The sequence below is a fragment of the Ambystoma mexicanum genome, chromosome 8 (genome assembly GCF_040938575.1).
Source record: "Ambystoma mexicanum isolate Mex_15411 chromosome 8, UKY_AmexF1_1, whole genome shotgun sequence".
Lineage (NCBI taxonomy): Eukaryota > Metazoa > Chordata > Amphibia > Caudata > Ambystomatidae > Ambystoma > Ambystoma mexicanum.
The window spans coordinates 805,223,318-805,247,313 of NC_090929.1; the positions used below are offsets into that span (position 1 = coordinate 805,223,318).

At 44.5% G+C, this 23,996-nt stretch overlaps 1 protein-coding gene across 26 annotated transcripts in view; it reads left to right on the top strand.

Moving 5' to 3' along the window:
• Nucleotides 1-23,996, top strand: part of CAMK2G (calcium/calmodulin dependent protein kinase II gamma) — a 2,374,050-nt gene that overhangs the window by 998,499 nt on the left and 1,351,555 nt on the right. For all 26 annotated transcript variants that reach the window (XM_069610663.1, XM_069610670.1, XM_069610673.1 and 23 more), the window contains exons 8-9: nt 6,889-6,972; nt 7,366-7,460. In XM_069610663.1, the coding sequence (XP_069466764.1) occupies nt 6,889-6,972; nt 7,366-7,460 (179 nt within the window). The remainder of the gene's footprint in view (nt 1-6,888; nt 6,973-7,365; nt 7,461-23,996) is intronic.

Here is a 23,996-nt window from a genome sequence, read left to right on the forward strand (position 1 = left end):
CCCTTGATTTTGAAGAGTGGTTATTTGACAATTCATGCAAGTATTTTACATTAGTCAGACGTTTCCTAGTCACATTTAGCAAACATGTTTATTGCAAAAGTACTACATCAGCTTTGTTCTCTATATCCTTGCCATCCCTTTATTTTTGTTGTTGTTGACAATTAAAGCTTTAACATTTCAGATCAGTCATTCATTCTATTTCATAGTAACTTTTATATCCCAGATTCATTATATCAGTGGCCACGTCCATTCATATTGGACAATTAAATCTCTCTTGCAAATAACAATAGGAATCTTTGTGACTATTACAATTTTCAAGATCCTTTAGAAAGCATACGTGCTCTCCCTTACATACAAACAACATACCTAACATAGACAGACAAAATAAAACATAACCAAAAAGAACTGCAACGTGTCAGCCACATCAGTCCAGTTTAAATTGAACCTCATATAAGTTACAATCCAAATTCTACCTATTGCATTTTGAAGCATAGCCTCCTGATAATCGGTGTCCATTACAAAATTATTCTCTTATATTTGTTTTAACCTATTACCACATTCTATATTCTACCTGTATCCAACCCATATTACAATCTTTCTCTCACTCTCAAGAAGCTTGTACAACCCAAACATGTATGACCCTTTATCATTTTAAGACAGTATTAGATGGAAAAGAATACTGCATCATAAATTCACTTGCAAAGGGGATCACTCAGCTGTCTATGTACATATGTATCAGAAGCTTACACCACATAACCTCAGTGTGAGGGAGTCGAGGAATAGGGTAGAAAGCGGAGAAGGAGGGGAGCTGTGGAAGGGGTTCTGGAAGAACAGGTTGCGTGTAGTTGTTGCTCAGAGATTTGTTTGATAAAGTATTGTAATAATATCAGTTTCAAAATGTCTACTTATTACTGTAACCATCAACAAACGCATAATAAAACTCCAGTAATGGAAGACTGGTTGTACAGTGTAATGTGTACCACCCGTTCCTACACAACATTTCCACCATAGTCCACTATAGATAGATCAACATAACTCTCTTCACACCTTAAAACTCCACTTTGGTGGACCCCCTAGAGAACCACATTAGTAACTTCGAGTTCCTAATAAACTGCACTTAATTTACTTGAAAAGAATCTTAAATGTACACACTACAGAGTGCTCTATCTTCCAGATCTGCATGCATCAATATTGAACCCATACCATGCTCCCAGATCTGCATGCATCAATATTGAACCCATACCATGCTCCCACACAGCCCCCCGCCCCTCCCTCTTTTAGAACCCGGAGCTCCCAAAAGTTGTGAATATGGCAGGTGTGCTATACAAGGCTATAAAGTACAGCGTAACGGGGCACACCAATAGTTTCGCTTATTCTCTAAGCAGTTTGAATAAATGGCAGCAAAGGGGAAAGTGAATGTTGCTTTTTCTGCAGTTTGTTACACTAAAACATCTACAGACACACAAGTGAAATTCTTGTATCTGCCAAAACAAACGATATTGGACTAGGGGTGGGTAATTGCCATGACAACACATTCTCATTACTTGGTACCAAAGGAGGGATATCATTTTGCCAACGCAATCCTTAGATCTGTTCCCATCTGTTGATAGGAGTGGGTACCTCTACTTAATATACAAGTTTTAGACAAGAAATCTTGATGTCTTTAAAGCACCCAAATAAGGAGTCAAGCGGGTACAAACTATACCCCGATTAAGGCATGGAGTAAGCTGACATGGCATACAATTAGACCTTATTTTGCGGAGATAAAAGAGCTTCCCCATCACCGTTTTGTAGAAAAACAAAATACGCTAACGTGCACCTGAGGACCAGATTACATTGTTGCTGGGCGCATGTTTTCCACATTGGTGCGTTCTTGTAGAAAATGCAACTTAGAGTTAATCACAAGGAATGAAAACTGCGCCGCCCGATGGTGCCTCTCATTAAGTTACTCTGCCACTTAAATAAACGAGCCGTATGATTTAACAGGCTCCTCCAAGGCCTACACGATCGCGACGTGCAAAGTGTTTTAAAAACACAATTACCTTGGTGACGGCAAGGTTGCCCAACATCCATGCTATCAGCCGCTTCCATCGCCGTAACTTTGTGGGACACCCTGTCCCCCTCCACTAGTCTGTATCGGCACGACTTTGCAAGGATCACCGTAGTCAGTCACTTTCTGGATTTGCGTGCCCATGCATTGCAACGTCCTAGGGTCCTTTTTTCTGAGCTGTTCATGCTCACATCAAACCAAAAACATTTCGGAAGATGGTTTAATCTTTCGTTGTTATATTTATAATTAAATATAGCCTGGAGCATAAACAGTTTTAAAAATAAATATTGCTAATAAATAGCCAACAAATGTTTTTACACTCCCATACATCGAGTGAAAATGTGTTCCAACATATTAGACATAGACCACATTTTGTTTAATTTAAAATAGTTATCTTTTCTTTTTTCCTGAAGTTATATTCCTGTGTGTAGATGCTGATTCCTCCATTGGCTCTTGGTCCAAGTCTGATAAAAACCTCTCTGCTCCACGGTGTTCAGTAAAAGAGTAAGTCTGACCATCAAGCACCACTCTGACGATAGCCGGGTAACCATATAGTACTTTAAGTTCTTGCTCCTTGCTTTTTCTTTTGCCATATTCAAAGCCCTTTTTTTGTCCAGCACCTCCTTGCTTAGGTCTCCAAAAATCATACCTTTGTGATCTCCCCAAGAAAGGTCACCCAATTCCGGAGCTCTTCTGAGATTTAGTTCTTCTACAGGAAACCTCAGGAACTTCACAATAAAACGTTGTGGTCTCTGCCCCAGTGCTGACTTTGGTCTCAGGGACATATGGGCTCTCTATTTCAAAGGGCATTGTAGGGCCTAGGTTTAGTAATTTAATCAGGCTTGTCTCCAGGAAATCCCTAGGACAACTCTTCTCAACATTTTACGGAAATCCTGCAATTCAAATAATAATTTTTCTGGAAAAGTGTTGCTGTTCAGAGGCTTTAAGGGCTAATTTCTCATTTGGGATTTTTAATTCCCTTATTTTTTCAGCCATTCTGCGTGAGTTCTCAACTGTGTCCAGATAGCTTCCACTGAGTTAACTTTGGATAGCTCTGTATATTTTTCTTCTGAAGTCAACATTTTTGCCTTGATGTCTGCAATGTCAGATGTCACCTTGGTTAAAAGCTCCAGAAGTTTTTCTTCACTTCTTTCATCCTGTGTAATATCAGCATCACCTGCCTTTTGTCTTTAAGTTGGTTTTTGAAGTATCAGTAGTAGTAAGATCCGCCATTGTAATTAATAGGAGGTAAGGTCAGGGCACAGGAGCTCATCCTTCAAGCTGCCATTCCTGGAGCAGTAAGGGTATAGAATCGTACAGCATTTAATTTAAGCACCTGATGCCAATGATATGTTAAAGGGAAGCTGGGGTCTGGCTATGTGTTGTGCCTGTGACAAGGGGTATCTGTTTGTTCTAGCGATGAAAGGTGAGGTGGATAATTTATGCGGTCTGGGCTGATTGTGTTGGGGGTGACAGGTGGCCCTAGTTGTGTGATGGCACTGCGTGGTGGTGATGATCGCACTGCACTGGTAGGAGTGGTGTTGGTGTGGATGGGGAAGGTGGCAGTGGACAAGGCTGGATAGTGTTGGATTGTCTGGTGGTTTTGGGGTAATTGTTCTGGTGCAAGTTGTTTCATGATGCTAAAAGGTGTTGTGGATGATTGTTATGCGGTTGCATTATGCAGGTGTGGTTATAGACTGGTGGGGAAAGGGTGCAGGCGTTTGGGATGACCTCACTTTTTTTTCCTTTTTTTTTCTCTTTCCACTGTGAGCCTCTGCACTGCTGTCTGGAGGGGTTTTTGGCACCCCACATGGGTTTCGACACCTGCAGATGGGAGGCCGATGTCATGAAGATTCTGATGAAGGTTTTGTATTAGTGGACTATACGGCATCTGACGCTACGGCAAACAGCATTTACATAACAAGCCTTAATAAGCTCCAATTAGGCAACCAGGCAAGACTGAAGATGATCTAAGTGAGAAGCTGGGTTGGGTAGGATAGGGTGAAACTAAGCTATTGTGACCGCGCTTCTGGCGTAACTGTTATTGGAGGCAATACTTGAACATGGACATACACCCAACCAAACTACATAACCTCCCAGTAATAGCATGTCTCTCGCTGCACCAAAATATTCTCAGTGAGGCGGAAGATCCCAACGGTTAACCCCCTATCTGGTGCTGCAAAGCCTTGCCCCTAAAGCCCAACAGGCCCTGTGGGGGATGTAAACATCCGCAGCACTTTTGATACCCGCATGGAACAGAACCCCCTGCGTGAAATAATTGAAGAGGAGTCCAGCGATAAGGGTGATACACCACGGGCCATTTCCTGTAGTCCTATGCAACTGGTTATAGCTGGCACAGTTGCTACCATACAGGGGTTCAATGTTGTCATGGGACTCGAAAAGAAGTCTGCCCCTGATCTTTGATGGACTTCCCCCAGGGGCAGTTGCAGGGGGGCCCACTGGAAAGGAGTGACAAGAGTAACAAGTTACCATGCCCATTGCACCATTTGAGGCCCTGAACCTTAATCACTGCCCTGACCTGCTCGACTCCCCTGTTACTGTAGCCAGTGTGGAGGGAGACACAACCTTATCCTTGATGGCTAGTGTAGGTGTGATCCCTTCGAATGTAGGACAAACCATTGGCCCACTGGGTGTGGTGCTAATGGTGTGTACTTCCTGTAATGTGGGTAGTAGGGATGGCGAAATGGCACTGATGCAGATCCTGCTACAAGGGACTATGAGCATTGATATTCATGCCCAGTAAGGTGTTAGCCCTTTATGCCCAGCCTTTAGTCCATCCTCCCCGTCTGGGCTATTGTTAAAACACTTCCCTGACCACGCTGGCAAAGGGGTCCGCGGCCAACGGGTGTAATTGCAGCCAAGTCTTGTATGAGCTGGGGACATAAAAGAAGTTAGTCCCATCCCTTATTGGAGTACTGGGAATGGGGGGAGCATTCCCCTGAACTGAGCTTGTTGGTGTACTGAGTGGCTCTAGGGTTTATTGTAATCGACTCTAGTATTACAAGGGTTGGACTTCACACTTTTATAGTTCCATTTCTCTGCTTTCTTTGTTTTATGTGTTATGTTGTACTTTTATGGCCTCACGGCTGAAATGAAGTTAATGACTGTGTGATGAGATGTTGGTCAGGGTGATAATGGATGGGGTGCTGTTTGCGAGTTGAAACCGACATGAAACATTTAAGTGATTACCATTGCTCACTAAACTCTTGCTTGAAACTTTTGCCAGACCAGGTAGTTACTATGCCCGATTCTACAGCACCTTATCAGCAGTAGAAGAGGCAAGGACAAAACATGTGCACTGCATGTACAAATATTGAGGTGCTCTGCAGCTTGCCTAGTCTTGCCATGCTCTTCTACGCTGCCTCCTTTCACACAGTAGCCCTTGAGTGACCTTTCTGAATTTGTCTCTCATTGCAAATCCCGTAATCGTTGATAACATGCAGTAGTTCTAGTCAAAGAACTAGGTTGTTAGCAAGGCAACAACATGGTCATGCATGCATGGCATGAACTGCATCCGGACTTGCGAATGACCTGAACAGCTGCATTGTACCCTGCCAAAATATTTTCATTGCAGCTCTTCAGAGTGTAAAATGTGATTGACACTGTTCCAGCCCTGCCAGGCATCGATAGATACTAGCCTGTTTGCAGATTAGAGATGCTTACTTGACCTCAGTGGCAAAGTGGTACAGAACATGTATTAACCACTACAATGAATTATCTGCAGGTACCAAGGCAGGGCGTGTGAGTAAAATTTGGGGCATTGGCAGGCACTTGGCTATGACTAATATTATCTTGTTGCTACCAATATGACAGAATGCAGGAGGTTTTTTTAGGCCACACTTGATATTTAATGAGGTACTGGGTATATATTTCGAATTAATTGTGTGTAATATATCAAATGTCTGGTAGCATTTCTACTTTGTGCGCAGGGAGAGCAGGGTTTTTCTTGTACATCGTGAGGGGATTTAGTTTGTAGAAAATCCCTGTCTTTGGGAGTGTTCTAAATTGTAGAATGTGTGGTCCAGTATGTAGAGCCTCGTAAGCTACCTTTTCCGAAATCTTGCTTGTGATTTCTTTTTAATTACATTCAGGAATAAACTACCCAAACTAGTCCTATTGTGAAAAAAAGGCACCTGATTTTTGCACCAATTTTTATTGCAGTGAAATAATGTTGTTGCTTTCTAATCCACCACATTTTAAAGTATGGGTTTGTTTCATGAATGTATGCACTCGTTTAGCCGATAACGGTTTTAAAATACACTTTTGTGATGCACAATTCTGACCAATTGCTCAAATTTAATGAAGCGCACTACTCGCCTATACAGCCAAGGAAACTATGCACATAAATGTTTTGCATCCTGAGACAGATAAGATTCGAAATCCACATTGTTTAGTAGCTCATCTTCTTTCATAGCATTTTACCTATTCTTTTCAAATGGTCATGCACTAAATTGCCTCCTAAGTTTCCAGTTTTGCTCATTTCTCTGGGCCACAACACTTTGTCATGTCTTCACAATGACATTTAAGCATTTAATATGTCATTGCACCCAAAATCCCATGCCAAACATATCCCAATCCTTTCTGAGCCTTTGGCAGAGGGGAGGGAGCGGCGCAGCACCAAGGGCCGCCTAAGAATAATCATGGGCCCTGGCACCTATTTTCTTTTTCATATTACGCACTGATTGTACCTATTATTATTTAAAATAAAGTCTGCTATTGAGCTGGCTAAAGCTTTTCTTTAAATACTTTTAAAATGGAACTCAAATTACCTAAATTCCAGAAGTTTGAACCCCTTTCATGTGTTTATTTCCCAACAGGATTTGCTGGGACCCCAGGATACCTCTCCCCAGAGGTGTTAAGGAAAGACCCTTATGGGAAGCCAGTGGATATCTGGGCTTGTGGTGAGATATGTTATTTCTATCATGTATTTATTGCATAATGTTCAAAATGAAACGTGTTCATCAGTGCTGAGGTAGTGCAGAATATACTTTGATGCCCACTTGTGGTGTTGTGATGTGTAAATATTTGATTGCCATTGTGCATCTAAAAGGGAAGAGTAGTTTAATCAGAGACTTGGATTCCACAAGAGGATTGGATTCTAGGGGGACGAGTACTTTTGGCAGAAGACGGGAAGTGAAGATGGGATGTTAGAGCAGGCTTGTTCTGTAAAATGAAGTATAGATTGATGTATCCCTTATAGATTTTGCTTTGTGTACGAGGTGAAGTTTGTCACTATTGTGGTTCGTTGAAAAGTGGCTATGAACACTTGTGACATGTTACTGTCCTTCTTTTAGGAGTCATCCTGTACATATTACTAGTGGGTTATCCTCCATTCTGGGATGAAGATCAGCATAAACTCTATCAACAGATCAAAGCTGGAGCATATGACGTAAGGAAATATTCTTCATTTGAAACAGTGGGGATGAGGAATGAGGCCAAAAAACCAGATGAAAATACTATGATATGAATTATCAACCACACACAGTGCTGATATTTCCCGGTTAGATCCTGCTTTGATGTACACCTAGCTCCTGCCCTGGCCGACTTCTGCAACCACTCCTTCACTACTGGAGCCTTCCTTTCGCACCAGAAGCACTCGCTTGTGCACCCTCTTCTCAAGAAACCCTCAGCCGACCCCTCCTGCCTGGCTGACTATCGCCAGATCTCCATCACTCCTTTCCTGGGCAAACTCCTGGAAAAGCTGGCCATCTCCCAGTTTAATCTTCACACTGAATCTGTTGGTTGTCTCTATGACCATCAGTCTGGCTTCATAGCAGCCAGAAGCACGGAAACTGCTCTCCTGGACATCCGTGAAGACCTGCTCGCTAACCTTGATTCTAATCTCCCCTCTGCCCTCATCTTACTCAATCTCTCTTCTGCCTTTGACACGGTCAACCATGCCATTCTGCTCAATAGTCTCTGTGATGACCTAGGCATCACCCATCAGGCCCTGGCCTAGCTGTCCTCGTTCCTCTCTGATTGACACTCCCAGGTCCAATTTAGGTCCTTTTTTTTTGTCTATCTCACTCTCTACCTGTGGTGTTCGCCAGGGGTCTAACTTCTCCCCCTGGTTGTTCAACCAATACCTGGCACCTTTCGCCCACCGCATTGATGCTCTCTGCTACAACTTTCAGTGCTTTGTGGATGACACTCAGCTCGTTTTCAGGCTCCCCTCTACCACCCCTTCTTTCTCTATCTGCTATCGAGGAGTGCTGTTCCTCCAATGATCTCTGGCTTAATGCCAGTAAAACGGAGATTCTCCTCATCGGCACACCTGCACCCTTCTTTCCTGTCACTCTCTGGCCGGCCTCCCTTGACCCTCTTCCTGCTCCCACCTGTGAGGCTAAGAACCTCGAGGTCATCTTTGCCGCCACACTCTCCTTTTCTCCTCACATCTCTGACGTCTCTAAGGTCAAACTTCCAACTGCACCTCCTCAGAGGTATTCTTCCTTTCCTCTCCTTCCCTCAGAAGCTCACTGGCTCTAGAGCTCTGGTTCTCTCTAGGCTGGACTACTGCAACAGCCTCTTTCTAAGTCTGCCTGCTTCTACTCTCCGCCCTCTGAAACTCATCCAGAACAGGACTGAGAGACTTGTTCTTGGCCTCAATCCCAGGGATCTTATCTCTGAAGCACTGACATCTCTGCATTGGCTCCCAGTGGCTGCAAGGATTAAGTTCAAGACCCTCGGAATTGTCCACAAGGCCTTCTGGGGCTTGGGTCCTGAATACCTCCAACTCTCTCTTTGTAAATAACTTCCTACTTGAGCTCTTCGCTCCTCCACCTCCAACTCCCTCGGCTTCAGTCGCTTCTCCAAGCAACGGGTTAGTGGTAGATCTTTCTTCAGCTGGGGTTCCTCTGGAACAGCCTGCCTGCCTCTCTGAAACTCTAAGAGAACCAGCTCCGGTTCCGGAAGCACCTCAAGGCCTTCCTCTTTGCTTCTGCCTTCTCTTCTTCTCAACTGCTGATTTGCTGTCTGATACTGCGCTTGTCACCTGGCTACCCTCTGATTTCAGGACCCGGGTCCTTCCTGCCCAGTTGCACACCTGCACTGCCTCACGGTAACCATTGCACTTCGGTCTGTATCTGTAACCCTACAATCCCCCTACCTTTACTTTTGGACACCTGCTGTCCGCACTTACCCATGCACCTGCCACCCGCTGGCCGCACTTTGTGTTATTGTTTGATCTCATGTACATCACTTCCCCCTCCCCTTTTCCCCTGTCACTTCCCCCCTCAGCCCCCGAGCCCTGCACTTGCTAAATCTCAATGTCACTTGGCATAGTAAGATCATTCTCTGTCCTCATTGCTTCGTTGCGCCTTGAAACACTTGTGTATAGGCGCGTTACAAATGCCATGTCATATCTTTGGATACATATTTCAGTTACCTGCACAAAAGTGAAGATCTTGCATTTATTTTAAATCTGGATTTTTTATTGTAACTGTTTCACCTATGTTCATGGTCATCAAAAATGCAAATCATATTAAATGCAACATTAGTTTATCTCCCAAACTCGCATCTAATGGGTGAAAACATGCACAAGACTTAATGGACATGTATGTTGGACACTGAAATTGCTGGTAGGACCAAAGCATTCAGCCTTTATTTCTACAATGCTTTTAGACCTAAATCCTGTGTATTGTTGCATCTTAAATTTATGTTCTTTGTGGTTTTAGGAAGTTTTGGGAATTGTAGAACTGTGCATATTATTTATATTGAACTGGACCTGTGAACCCATTGCAAACTTTCAAAATGATCTTGCTCCGCCGCACCTTTCCAAGTAGGACTTCACTTAGAAATCGTCCTTGCTCGTGTTTTGCTTGTGTGACCTAGTGCTCCCATACACGTTGTAGTCTGCGTGCTATTTCTTTAGCCGTCAGGTGGGATAGCGCCGGCGTAACTACTTCAAGCCGGTTAGTGCCAGTTGATGCTGGGTTGAACGCTGGACGCTTAACTCTGCTCGTATGTTCAGGTAATTGTGCCTGTACTTCCTTGACACTACTTATTCTTTTGAATCTGCACGTTTTGAACAATCAATTTGCGTTATTACTGTTTTTGGCTGCAAGGAAAGCCTCTTGTGAGGCTACTGTTTTGGAATATCTAAATGAATACAGACTGCCTAGTGACGTATCTATTGGACCAGGCTCATTGTATCTGGGCTCTGATATTGAGATGGATGTAACATAACCAGTATAGGGATCTGAGTATAAGGTACATTACGTGTTGTTGATTGTGGATGAAGGGCAACCACAAGTTCAAAATAACTTGAATCATTTTCTTACTACCCCTGAAATGTCCACTGGTCTCCCTAGTAAAACTATAAATCGTCAGTCTTCTGCTAAAAGTGGTAAAGCACCGTCTATTAAAACACCATTGTAAAGCCACAACATATTAAACCTGAAATAGTCATAATCAGCATTTTATTACTAAACACAAGATATTTGAATGCTCATGAAATTGACATCCATGATTATATATTAGAGCATGAGTTGGATATTTTATGTATCACATAAACATGGCTGCAAGAGCCCTACTTACTACCCCATAATGGAGTTGGCGGTTCCATCTAAATATATGATTTTTTAATTAAAAAAATGCCCAAATATTAAAGGAGATGGAGTGGCTCTTATGTAGGAGGAAATGCAGTCTAAAGAGGTCCCTATAATATGTACAGGATGTGAAATATTGCACTTAAAATGTATAACAAGCTCAATCAACTGTATTCTCATTTTGCTTTACCGGCCATCTATCGACATGCCAGATTTGAATGAAGAACTAATACAAGTCCTTCAACCTTTTGAATAAGTCAGGTAGTGCCACCCTATTACGTGACTTTAACCGCTGGTATCACGATACTTTTGACTGTCAAGCAGTTACCCTAGAACGTAACCTCAAAAGTACAGAGTTAACCATTCTTAATACCGTACCCACTCATATAAAAGGGAAAATCCATGACTGGGTAGTTTGTTGAAATCTCATAGCAGAGATTACTCAAAGCTCTGCGGCTGGTCTGACCATTGTACTGTTCAATTTCAAGCACACTTATCTCAACCACATGACATTACACCTGCTCCTTTAAAAAGATACAATTGAGATATACTAAAACAATCACTACATCATAAATTGGTTACCCTAGTAATGAAGCACACTTCAGATAAAGATAAACCAGAGCTCTTAGTAGAAACCTTTTAATTTTCTTATGACTCAAATGTTTGATTTGGTAGCCCAATTACAAATGGTGGTAGTAAAGCAATATACTTCTAACAATGATTGGTTCATTAACAAACTAAAAGAGCCAAGGAAATTAAAGAGACAGGCTGAACGCCTTTGGCTGGAAACAAATGCTGAGGAACATAAGGTTGCTTGGAAGGAACATAAAAACATATTTAAGAATGCTATACTGAAGAACAAAGAACAAGTTCAAATAATGGAGTTAAAAGACTATTTACCATCTTAAAGAAAATTGAAAAACCTAGGCAACAACCATGTTCTTTCCCACCATCTAAAGATGACTATCAGAATACAAAAAGACTTTGCTAACAAAGTATTAAGTGCTAGAGATAAAATAGAGTCTCTTCTGGCTAAGAACCTCCATACTACCTCTCTGCCCCAGGAACTTTCAAATTCAATATGTGACCAACTTGTAAACTTAGAGGAAGGGAAACCACCTTTTATGTTTAAGAGTATAGATATGACAGACTTAATGGAAGTAATGAGCAGTATGCACCAAACCAGCTGCCTGTGAGATAACATTCCTTCTAAAATGATCTTGGAAAACGAGCGTATTTTTGGTCCATTTCTGATTTTGTATTCTACATTTATCTTTTCAGTATGATGAAGTTCCTATAACCATAAAGGTCACGGTAACCCTGCTTGTTAAAAAAGCTGATAAAAGCCCCAGTGCGAAGTTGCGCCCAATTACAAGCACATCCTTTCTCCTAAAAATATTAGGTAAAATGGGCACTATACAATTTCAGGATCACTAAAATTGTAATAAAATGCTCCACCCTAAACAATCAGGTTTTAGAGCACACTATAGCACCGAAAGTTCCCTGATCAATTTACAGAATGATATGGTGGGTATCATAGACACAGGTGGTCGTGGCCTGCTGGTTTTACTTGATGAATCGGCTACCTTTGGACTTGTTTGAATATAACATGCTATTGGCTGTATTGGAGAAATACAGTTATGTTCAGCCAAAGCTATCAAGTGGTTTAATTCCTTCTTGACAGATGGGGCATCTGATATTCATTGGGGTGATGTTACTTCTGAGTATGCCCCTATAAACTATGGAGTTCCACAGGGGGCATGTTTGTCACCTGCCCTGTTTAACTTGTATATAAAACCTCTGTGTGAAATGTTGGAAGACCAGAGTATCCATTTCAGAAACTACGCCGATGATACACAACTTTGTTGAAATTGGTGGGAATATACGACCAGGATAGTGCAAAACTGAATGCTCTCTTTAAAACAGTATGATGGCTGACAAAGCACTGGTTGTGTCTAAAAGACGCTAAAACAGAGCCATTAATATTTGGATCAACACGTACGAGAGACAAACTGGATTCACATTTTATGCTAGATGGGTGTGATATCAAAACCCCATCAAAGGTGAAATCCCTAGGAACATACTTGAATGGCTCTGCGTGCTGAAGCCCAAGATAATGGAATAATACACAATATGCACTATCACGTGAGGCTTCTGAGAAAAATTAGACCTCGAATTTCTGACAGAAACTGTGAAACATTAACTAGAGCTATATTTTATCGAGAGTGGACTACTTTGCTTGGCAGAGCTTCCAAGAAAGATGTACATAAATTTCAAGTGGTAAAAAATGTTGCTATCTGTATCATAAAACAAATAACACAATGTGAAACACAATTCAGTGCACCGCAAAACCCTTCATTGGCTTCCAATTAGATTGAGAATTCACTTTAAAATGACTTTTTGTTCATAAAATGATCTATGATGCAGCACCAGATTACTTAGGGGATAACTATTTACCAGTTGAACAAAGCACTACGAACCAGCAATAGGATGCTTGTAAATCGCCCACGCCCCAAGAGTGCAAGTTCAAATGGCAAAACGTTTTCTTTTACGGCGGCTACAATTTGGAATCATCTCCCCCAAACCCCACGATTAGAGAGTATTTTTTACTGGTTTGAATAAACCCTATATAACCTATGAGTCGGGCCTCTCTAGTAGTCCTGTTTTTCATGTTATATCCTTGGTGTTTGTCTCACGCCCTGCTGCCTTTGGGTTTTTGGCGTGTAATAAAATAAAATGGCTGGAGGTGTTAAAATTTGTCTCCGGATTAGCAAATACACCAAGAGAATTATTCCTGCTGCACCACAACCACTAAGCTTAGTCAAATTGAAGGAGATGGAAAGTAATAGGATCAACTTTCTGTTTCTTGAAACTTGAGGTGCATCAACAACTTCATACCTTTTGTAGGATGAGTTGTAAAGTAATACGTTCAACCCCATGGCCATTAAGCCTCATACTCCTGTGTCCCATCCCCTTTCCTCCAAACTGTATCTGGGTCCCTCTTTATGGACGGGAAACGGGACCCTTTTCCACCAGAAAAATGTGTTTTCCCCTTTAAATTTATAAAGCATACGCTCTCCTGACTCCGCCTTCCGGTGCCACTCCTCAGTCCTCTTTTCTGCGTTGATGGGAGCGGACCGATTTCATCAGCGCTCCTGGGTTAGGCCTCCGGCCTTGTAATTCCATGCGCTCTTCCACAGGATATTTTTTCCCTTTTTTCTTCCATAGTGAATTCTTGAGACTTTAAAGTACTCTGTCCTCTGGTGCCACGCTCCTCTCTGGCGCATGTTGACGACGGTGGAATTCAGCAGGTGTCCTGCCTGCAAGGGTTCCTTCCCCGTGTCGGATCCACACAGGCTCTGCCTCAAGTGCCTTGGTCCAGGCTACGGTTGGGACGGCTGCTCGGCATGCAATGTGCTTAACTCGCGTTCATTGAACAGCCTTGTCAGGTGGAGGGAGCTGTTCACTGTTCACAAGGTCACCACCGGAGAATCTAAAGGAGTATGTTTGGAGGAAGACCAGGCCAAAGATAGGTGCCCTGTTCTACTCTGCAGTCTGCAAGGGTGACTCCTTCCCTGGGAAGTGTCCAAGTGGGAGGGGCCTATCAGTCTCTAAGACCCTCAAAGGGACTGAGGCTCGAGGAGCTACCACCCATCTGGCTGAGGGGTCCACAGTCCCTCCCGGTTCCACCGCTGAGGGGGCCGCAAAGCTCTTACACCAAGGATGTCCCAGAGGGGCTTTGCTCTGACACTGAGCTGGTTCCCGAGGGGGGGTGCCTAAACGCGCTGCAAGCATTACCAGCACCATGGCAGATGGCACTCCTCCTCCCACGTACCTACCTGAGGTGCAGGGAAGGTCCGAGCCTGTGCAATCAAGTGCACAGATGAAGGCTGGTCCCAGTACAATGGTCTGCACGCAGCAAGCACGTGGGACAATACAAGACAAAATGGCAGCCCGGCCAGACAAAATGGCGGCGCTTCCAGTGCCTTCATATTCCAACACGCAGGCATCGGAACGCACGTCATGGTGGGATTGGTCAACACCAGTTACTTGGTCCACCTCATATATAAAACTGCATCCGCACATGGGCGATTCTCAGACCGTAGCTATGCCAGACAAGCGGTGGCGAGAGCACAGCAACGGGTACAGGTTCAAGGACATGCTCCCACACCCATAGGCTCCTCACCAGTTTGCGAGGACAGGTTCTTTGAGATGTTCCTCCCCCTCATGAGATCCCCTCAAATGGGCACTATACTCGTGGGGCCATCCAGGACATGCACCCTCCTGTACTGCTTCAACTTCCTGTCATGTTCCAGGCCCCAGTACCCGTGCTTGCCAGGTTCCTGCACCCCCCCCCCCCCCTCCGATTCTCCCCAGGTGCCTATCGTCACAGTGGTTCTGCCCCTGGCGCAGCCTCTGTCGCAACCATCGACACTGCCCGAAGCACCACGACCCCCCCCCCCCCACCCACATCCCCAATACTCCGCCAGCAGCACCTGACATGCACGATACAGCAGGGGACATGGATGACGATGAGGACCAGGACATTTCCTCCTCATTTAGGGCCTTCCATGACGGGCTGGCGGGTGTCACTGAGTAGCTGGGCATCCCTCAGTCGCAGGTTGAACAACCGGAGGCAGGGGTATTGGCAGAGGTACTGATGATCTGCTCAACCACAAGAACACGCTTCCCTCTGCAGAAGGATGTCGATGCTTTGGCCCAAAAACCCTGGCTGAAGCCACATTCCACTAAGCCTACTAACAAGTGGCTAGATGCCAAATATAGACAGGCGGAGGGAAATGCTCTCGTTCTAGCAGTGCACCCTCAACCTCACTCCACAATTATAGCAGCAGGTTCTATTTATTCTAAGCTACAAGCCTCCATATCAGAGCTTTTATGAAAGGAAGAAATGTTCCTGGAGGCCTATGTGAAGAAAATCTATTCCAATGCCACACTCCACCTAAGACAGGGCAATGCGGACACAATGCTTGCCGCGGTCAACTAAAAACTTTGGCAGGAGATGGAAACTTCTTCCTGAGCTTCTGGCACACAGTCAGGCAAGATTCAAGGCAGGTCTGGCAGAGGTCAAGATTATGGCCCAGATATCATGGAGTCAACAGCAGCACGCATAGACACTGCAGGCAGGGCGACTTGTGTCTCCACCAATATGAGGGGAACAAGTTGCCTGAAGGCAACCAAGTTTAACCCTGACCTGCAGGATCACATTCTCGACCCGCCATTTGAGGGGGGGACTTGTTTTATTCAACAATGGATAATGAGCTTGATAATGTCTGGGAGCTGTTTTTCTTTATAAGTCCCTGTCAATTCTAACCAAGTCTGTGCCCAAGAGCTATAGCCAGAGTAACCCACACTCTGACAGAGGTCATACCTTTGGTGGCTTCAGGGGCTTTCAGGAGCGCAGGTTGAGGCAGCCAGATAGGTCCCCCAGCCAGCACCGACACAAACAGCACAAGTCATCAAAAAAGGGGTTCTACCAGTCCCCCTCTCAGGCACCAGCCTCAGAAGGAAAGAAACCTTGACTGTGCCATCCAGATCCACAGTTCTCCGGTGGGGGACATGCTTGCCCTTCACTTTCACTCCTGGAGGGTAAGGCTCGCAGACCTGTGGATTCTGAGTGGTTTCCTCAGGTTTCTGCCTGCAGATACCACCATTTCCTCTGCCCCACGCCCCCCACTCTCCCAGATTGGGACAGCAACTCTTCAGGCAGAGATCCGCCTGCTCATGGTGAGTCAGGCAGTGGAGGAGGTTGCAGCCTCACAACAAGGCATGGGATTCTATTCCGTATCTTCGCTATACAGAAAAATAACGAGATGGCCATGAGTTGTACTCGACCTTTCTTCCTTGAACCTTTCCCTTCAAAAGTTCAAGATGGTTACTCCAGCGCTCATCGCGGAGACACTGTGTGGGGGAGACTGGATGTGCTCCCTGGAGCTGAAAGATGCGTGCTTGCATGAGCTGTCATTTATAATATAAGGTTCTCCCTTTTGGCCTCAATTCAGTTCTGGGGGTCTTTACAAGGCTAATGGATTCAGTAGCAGCCCTGCTCCGAGCAGAGGGCCACCACATTTATCCATACCTTAACGACTGGTTTGGCCGAGCGGAGTCGCCCGAGGGAGTCCAGCGCACAGCTTCCATACTTATGCACATGTTATACGAGCTGGGCTTCTCCATCAACCTCAAGAAGTCCCGGTTACTTCCCACAACAGTCCTTAACTAACATTCCTGAGGCTAATTTAGGATGCAAGGGTAGAGAAAATCTTCCCCTCGGGAGGACAAAATCAAGGCAGTCAAGAAGGCCACGGGGCATTTTCTCAGCAGACCAGTAACCTCTGCGTGCTGGTACAAGTACCTGCTCGGCATAATGTTGGCTTGCCTCCTGGCGGTGCCGCACACAAAGCTCAAAATGAGGATGCTGCAGCTAAATTTCTCCGCCTCATGCAATCAGGAGACGGGCTCGAAGTCAGCCCCAGGCCGCATACCACAACACCTTCATGAGGACCTCTCATGGTGGAGGGCAGACACCAACCTGTTAGTGTGCAAGGCCTTTCAGGCAGCAGCCACCGGAGCTCACCATTACCACAGACTCATTCCTAGAGGGATGGGGCGTTACCCTGGACAACCACAGTGTCCATAGTTTGGTCATGGCAGGAACAACTGGAACTCATCAGCTGGTTCGAGACGATGGCCATCTGGCTGGCTTTCAAATTCGTCCCCATTGTCAAAACGTCTGTTTGCATTCAGAAAGATAGCTCTACATACATGTATTACATCAACAAGCAGGGAGGTACCAGGTCTCCTCCCCTCTGCAGGCTGTCGATCGACATATTGGAGAGGGCGCTGATGACCAACATTTACTGATTGGCAGTCCGCCTCCCGGGGGAATCCAACTTGGAGGTGTACAGGCTCAGCAAATTGGTTCCATGTCATTTCATTGCGGGATGTTTTTTCGCAGGTTTTTTTTACCGTGATTTTTTTTACAAAAAAAAGCCATAGAATATTTTTTACATTATTTTTGGGGGGGCTCACCCCATTATATTTAATTGTATATGTATTCACAAACAGCCACACCCCATATATAATTGTCTAACCCCCCCCCCCCCCCGCCGCCTAAAAAAATAGATGTTTTTTTTTCGTAAAATATTTCGCGGTAAAAACCCTGGCGAAAAACCATCCCACGATGAAAGGACATCATACCAGCAAGTTAGGGGTTGACAACTACGATTGGCAGTTGAACAAGGATGTTCTGGGAGAGATCTTCATCAGATGGGGACACCCGCAGGTGGACCTATTTGCCACCAGGAGCAACAGGAGATGCCACCAGTTTGCGCCCTGGATGGGTCAAGGAATGGGCTCCCTGGGGGACGCGTTGCAGATTCAATGGAACGACATGAGCGCATAGGTTTTTCACCCCACCCTGTTAATTCACAGGGTAATCTGCAAGGTAAAGGAGTCATGGAGGCTTCGGCTCATCTTGATAGCGCCGTGGTGGCCAGCCAGACTTGGTTCTCGGACCTCCTCTGGCTGTCAGATCAGCTTCCGTTCCAACTTCTGGTTGGTCCAGTTCTCCTACTATTCCAGCATGGAGGCACAGTGGTTCTCCCTGCTCCACAGAGTTAGCCCTGGCAGTGTGGTTCCTGCTGAACAAGTCACCCTGAAACATCTGCACTTGTCACAGGACAACTTGGCTATAATTCAGTGGGCCTGAAGCAGCGCCACACAGTCAGTACAGAAACAAATGAACCAGGTTCTGTCACTGGGCCAGGGCAAACAGGGTAGATCCTTTGGCATGCTCACTGGACGATTTTATCTTTCTCAGCACATCTGGCTCATTCATGGGGAACAGGTTGACACCTGTCGTACGTATCTGGCAGCCATAGGGACCTACAAAAACTCAGCAGATAAAGAAATGTCCTCCTCCAATCCGGTGGTGAAAAAGCACTTGGGCCTGACCAGAATTTATCCCCCTGCTGAGCGCCCTGGCCCACAAGCCTTTTGAGCCCATGGTGTCAGCGGATATCAGGCTGGTTAATATAAAGACTGCTCTTCTGGCTGGCCTTACATCGGCGCGCAGGATCAGTGAGATAGTTGCTGGTGGCTTTAGAGCCGTACACCACATTTCACTGGGACAAGGTGGTGCCTAAGCACCCTTCATTTCTCCCTAAGGTTGTCTGATCTTTTCACCTTAACGAGGAGATGGCACTTCCAACATTCTTTTCAGATCCAAAGGGGGATGCTCAGGAAGTATTGCACTGTCTGGATGTCAGGCGTGCTCTACGATTTTACCTGGACAGGACAAAGAGCTTCTGTAAATCAGATGCCTTGTTCATCACTTTTGGCGGATCAAAACCGGGCTGTCAAGCCTCCAAGGCTTCAATAGCAAGGTGGATGGTGATGGCCATCATGCAGGCGCATGAAGGTGCCTGTAATGCTTGATTGGTGTTTGAAAAAAGAAATAGTTTATTGGTAACATACCGTTAACCCAATTACTTCAAGATGTTAATACAATAACAAAACAGCAGCATCAACGTTCTATAATAATGATTACATATCAGTCAACAGGCAGTAATTTGTTAAATTTACATTATAAGAGAACAATTCATAATTGTACAGTCAGAACAATGTTTAAACGTAATGTGACATCATTAAAAGGACCATATGTTCACTCAATGCCTTTAAAATGGTTCTTCATAATTAGATGCCAGATGTAACTTGCATAGTTACATTTTAAGTTTTCACCAGAATACAATAGGGCCTACATTGGTCGGATTGAATATTATCGGTGTTATTTACCATTTTACTATAGCTTTTTTCGTACACCTTGTCAATCTTAGGACATAATGCCAGTAAGTACCAGGTCGTCTCTATTTCACCAGCACAAATACGGCGGATTCACTCTTCATAAGGAATGTTTATTCATGCGCTGTGGTGCTCCAGTGTAGGTAGCTATTCAAAATGCTTACTTATTACAAAGCGTGGTACCTTAATGTTCTGTATGTTTTAAATATATCTAAATGGAACTTTCTAAGGAAAACCTTGAGTAACATATTTCGAAAAAGAGGTCTAGGTAGACAGGTATTCAATGTTGTGAATTCTGTCCCACAACTCTGCTTTGTTCTTAATATCCCTACTATCCGCATCATTTTTCAGAGGGTCACCTAATTCAAAACCAATCTCGCTGTGAAATTTTGTAATAATGAAGCCAGTTGCCAGTAACTCAGTAGGATTTTCAAGACACAATAAATTACACAGAAAATAAGGATTGTCAATCTGTGCAATGTTCAAGCATCTGCAAATAATTCTGACTACGTCAAATTTTATGAGTAAGCATCGAAGTAAAGGGGAAAGACCCTGCGTTACACATCATAATTTGCCCTCTACTATCTTGATCCAATTTAATTCTTTATCTAAAAAAAGATCCAAACCAAAGTAACCGCCATTCATAATTTTGATGATGTTAGTCAATTTATAATCAAGAGAATCATAGATGAGAATACCCACATACCTATACCTCTTGACAATTTCAATGGTTTTTCCCTCAAGTTTCCAGGTAGAATGTTTGCGCATTTTTCCTGCTATTAATGATCATATTTGTTTTATTCAAGTTAATATCAAGATAGTTTTCTTTCAAATACTCTTATAATGCAGACAAGCTATGCTGTGGACCAATAGGGGTACAGTCGAGGATGATCGTATCGTCTGCATAAGATATCCATATTGTAGATTGTCCGCCAATCTTCACAGGGAATTTGCGACAGTTAAATAATATATCATCTAAATCAGCAATATATAAATTCAAGAGCACAGGGGCCGATGTCGCACCTGTTTCAGTACAAAATTGGTCAAAATTGAATTTCCCAAGTGACCATCTTGATCATTTCTAATCTGAGAGGAGGTGCTCGAATAACGTGCAGTATAATGGAGTCCATGCCCCATCGCTGGAGTTTAATCTACCATTTTTTAAAAAATTTTTATTGAAATGTTCACAAAATTATAAGAAACAGTACATGTAGATAGACATATCAGGGCAGTGTACATTGTTCTATCCCACTCCCCTCATCGTCTCATACATAGAACATTTCAAACAATGTTTCCCCTCCCTCCACCCCCAGAGCAGTGTACCCTCTTGTCGTATACCTTGAATTACTTCTTCAGGTTGTGATTAGTGCATATAAATTGTATTTTACAAATTACAGTAAGCGTGGTTGCCTCTTTGTATCTTCTTTTGAAACAAACATAAAGGTCTCCTGTGCAGGTGTACGTCACATGTTTTCTATGAGGCAGGCAAGGGTGTTGACCATTCCTTGTTGTAGGCCTCATACAGTCTCCGGCATGTATTTATTCACAAAGTCCCCCCATAGAGTATCACATTGTACAGATTTCGTATGTAAGGAAGCCGTGATTTTTTCCATAACACAAATATCCATGGCTACTTGGACCCACACTCCCTTGCTTGGTACACTCCTAGATTTCCACTTCATTACCAGGGCGGCGTGGAAAGCCAAGAAAAGGGGAGCAGCCATACCCGTTACTCTACTCCATTCATCCTCGCATCTTTCGAGCCCAAATAAAGTTAGAAGGGGTTCTTCCGCCCGTTGAATTCCATCGAGGTCTCTGATCCACCCCAGGACCTCGTCCCAGATTTTTTTTTTACTCTGGGACAGCTCCACCACATGTGCCAGTAATTTGCATTTTTACCACATTCACACCAACATAACGGGCTGATTGACTGGAACATCAAGAGAGCTTGCGCGGGTCATATTGCCACCTATGTAATAATTGATGGCCTGCAGTTTATATTGACTTACTATCGAAACCTGGGAGGCAGCCCTGCACATCCTCCCCCACATATCCAAGTCAATATCTTTGCCAAGGTAATTCTCCCACCTATTCTTCAAATGCATGGTGGATTCTTTCCCGGCGTCTATTAGACCTCTATATATAGCCAATATTAGGCCTTTCATTTCCGTTCTGGAGTTCAAGAGCTTCTCAAATGGTGTGAGATCTCTACTGATTCTGTCCTTCTACTTATCCCTTGATAGAATACCTTTAAGCTGCAGGAAGTGAAAAACGGGTAGGGGGCCTAGGCACAGGGCTTCCTCCAATTCTGTAATTGTAATGAATGAGCCGCCTTTCCACAGCTGGCCCACTCTCCAACCAGCTTCATGCCGGGATTGGAATCCCTCTAAGTTGGCGATGTCCTCGCCTGGGGACCATAGATGGCTCAGAGGGGATGGACACGAAGTGATCTTTTGCATCTCGCTCCTTTCCTTCCATATTTCCCATATGGTCCCCAGTATTGGGTGGTCCCTTAGCCTCTGTAGGAGTTTGTTCCTTAGTACCTAAAGCCATTCAGAGACTGTTGAGGGGCTAAGTCATGGTTGTCTAGGGTTATTCATTGGGGTTCTTTGCAATTCCTTAGATGAGGAATCAGGATTCTTAGTTGGGCGGCCTCATAGTACTTCCTCAGGTCTGGGAGGCCGACTCCTCCCTTACCTTTGGGTAGTGTTAAAGTATCATAGGATACCCTTGCTTTCTTCCCCTGCCAAAGGAACCTCAACATTGCTTTTTTAACCTCATCAAAGAAGTGTTTCGGTATTCGTATAGGGAGCATCTGGACCGGGTAAAGCAATCGGGGGAGACATAGCATTTTAATTGCGTTGAGCCTTCCCAGCCATGATATCGTAAGTTTCTGCCATCTGGCCAGATCTTCTGCGTGGAATCTCGACAGAAGGGGGGGGGGGGGAATTGGTCTCATACAGTTTACTATCCCTCGTGAAATATATTCCTAGGTATTTTAGCATGATCTATTTTTTTCCACCGTAAGACCCAGTGGGGAGAACCTATCCAAATCTACTTGTGTGGGATCGTGCAGGGGGAGCAAGATAGACTTGGCCCTATTAATTTTGAAGCCTGAGATCATAAGTTATTCTTCGATTAACGGGACGGCTCTGGGTATGGATGATGTGGGATTCGATATGTGTAAGAGTAGATCATCAGCATATAGGGCCACCTAATACTCTTTTACCCCCATTTGGAGATCTTCCACCCGATGGTCAGTCCTCCGCCTCTGGGCTAGGGGCTCTAAGGAGAGTGCGAAGAGTATCGCTGAAAGAGGACATCCCTGTCGTGTTCCCCTACCCAGTCCAAACCAGCAGGAGTATTCCCCATTTACGAATACCAAGGCTTTGGGGCATGTGTATACCGCTTGGATCCCCTTCCCAAATTTCAGTCCTACTCCTACCTTTTAGAGGACCGCCATCAAAAAGCCCCATTCAACCCGGTCAAAGGCCTTCTATGCATCAACTGACAGGAGGGCAGGGTCATTGGCCATTTTCTGAGATTCTTTAATCAGATGCAGGGTCTTTCGCATGGTGTCAGTGCCTTGCGTGCCCAATATAAATCCCACTTGGTCAGCATTTATCAGGCGAGGCATGAATGTCTGCAAGGACTCTGGTGTAGATCTTCGCATCTATATTTAATAAGGATATGGGACGGTATGAGCCAAATTGTTTGGGATCCCGCCCTTCTTTGGGGATCACCGAAACAAGGGCTCGAACAAATTAGTCGGGGGGGGGGGGCCTTCCCAGTATCTCATTAGAGAGTTCAACCATAAAAGGGAGAAGGGAGGAGAGGAAGGATTTGTAAACCCAACTGTGATAACTTTAATCTTTCAAAAACCATTACATGCACTCTGACTCCAATACAGACGAATAAAACTCCTACCTCTCTCTTCTTCGGGATAGATGGTTCTTTAATCTTCAGAAGTACTGGGAAAATACCTAGAAGCCCCTCCACAATCCGACTTTGCAGAGTCCGACCGTGGTGGAGCCTCCAGGGAAAACCCCTTGCGGGGGAAAAAACCCTGTGAAGGGCTGCTAGAGAGCGTAGTTTCCTGAAGACTGCTCCCTGGAGATATTTCCGGTGGATAATAATTGACCCCTTCACTTGAACTTCCTAATCTCCTCCAAGATCTATGGGTGCTAGGTGCAAGTAAACACAGAGAGGGATTAATGACACGAAGGATAAGTGTGACAGACCCAAAGAGTATCTCAGTTGATTTCTAAAAGGCTTACCCTAGAAACACCTGAATCAGGCCCGGAAGACTGGAGGGTTAAGTTCCTGGATGGCAGGTTTGAAGAAAACAGGGCGAACAGTTGCAAAGCCTAACTAAGTGTGAAATGAAAATTAGAATACTTCTTTTCCCTCCCCAAGCCTGAACCTGTTAAATGAGATGGAATGTCACTTAAGCTTACCACCAGAAGGAGACTCTTGAGAGACTAATACACCGCTTGTGCTGGGAAGGAGGAAGTGGCGTAATGGTCCGTGTAGAGAGATGAATGAGTCCTTAAGAAAGGAGG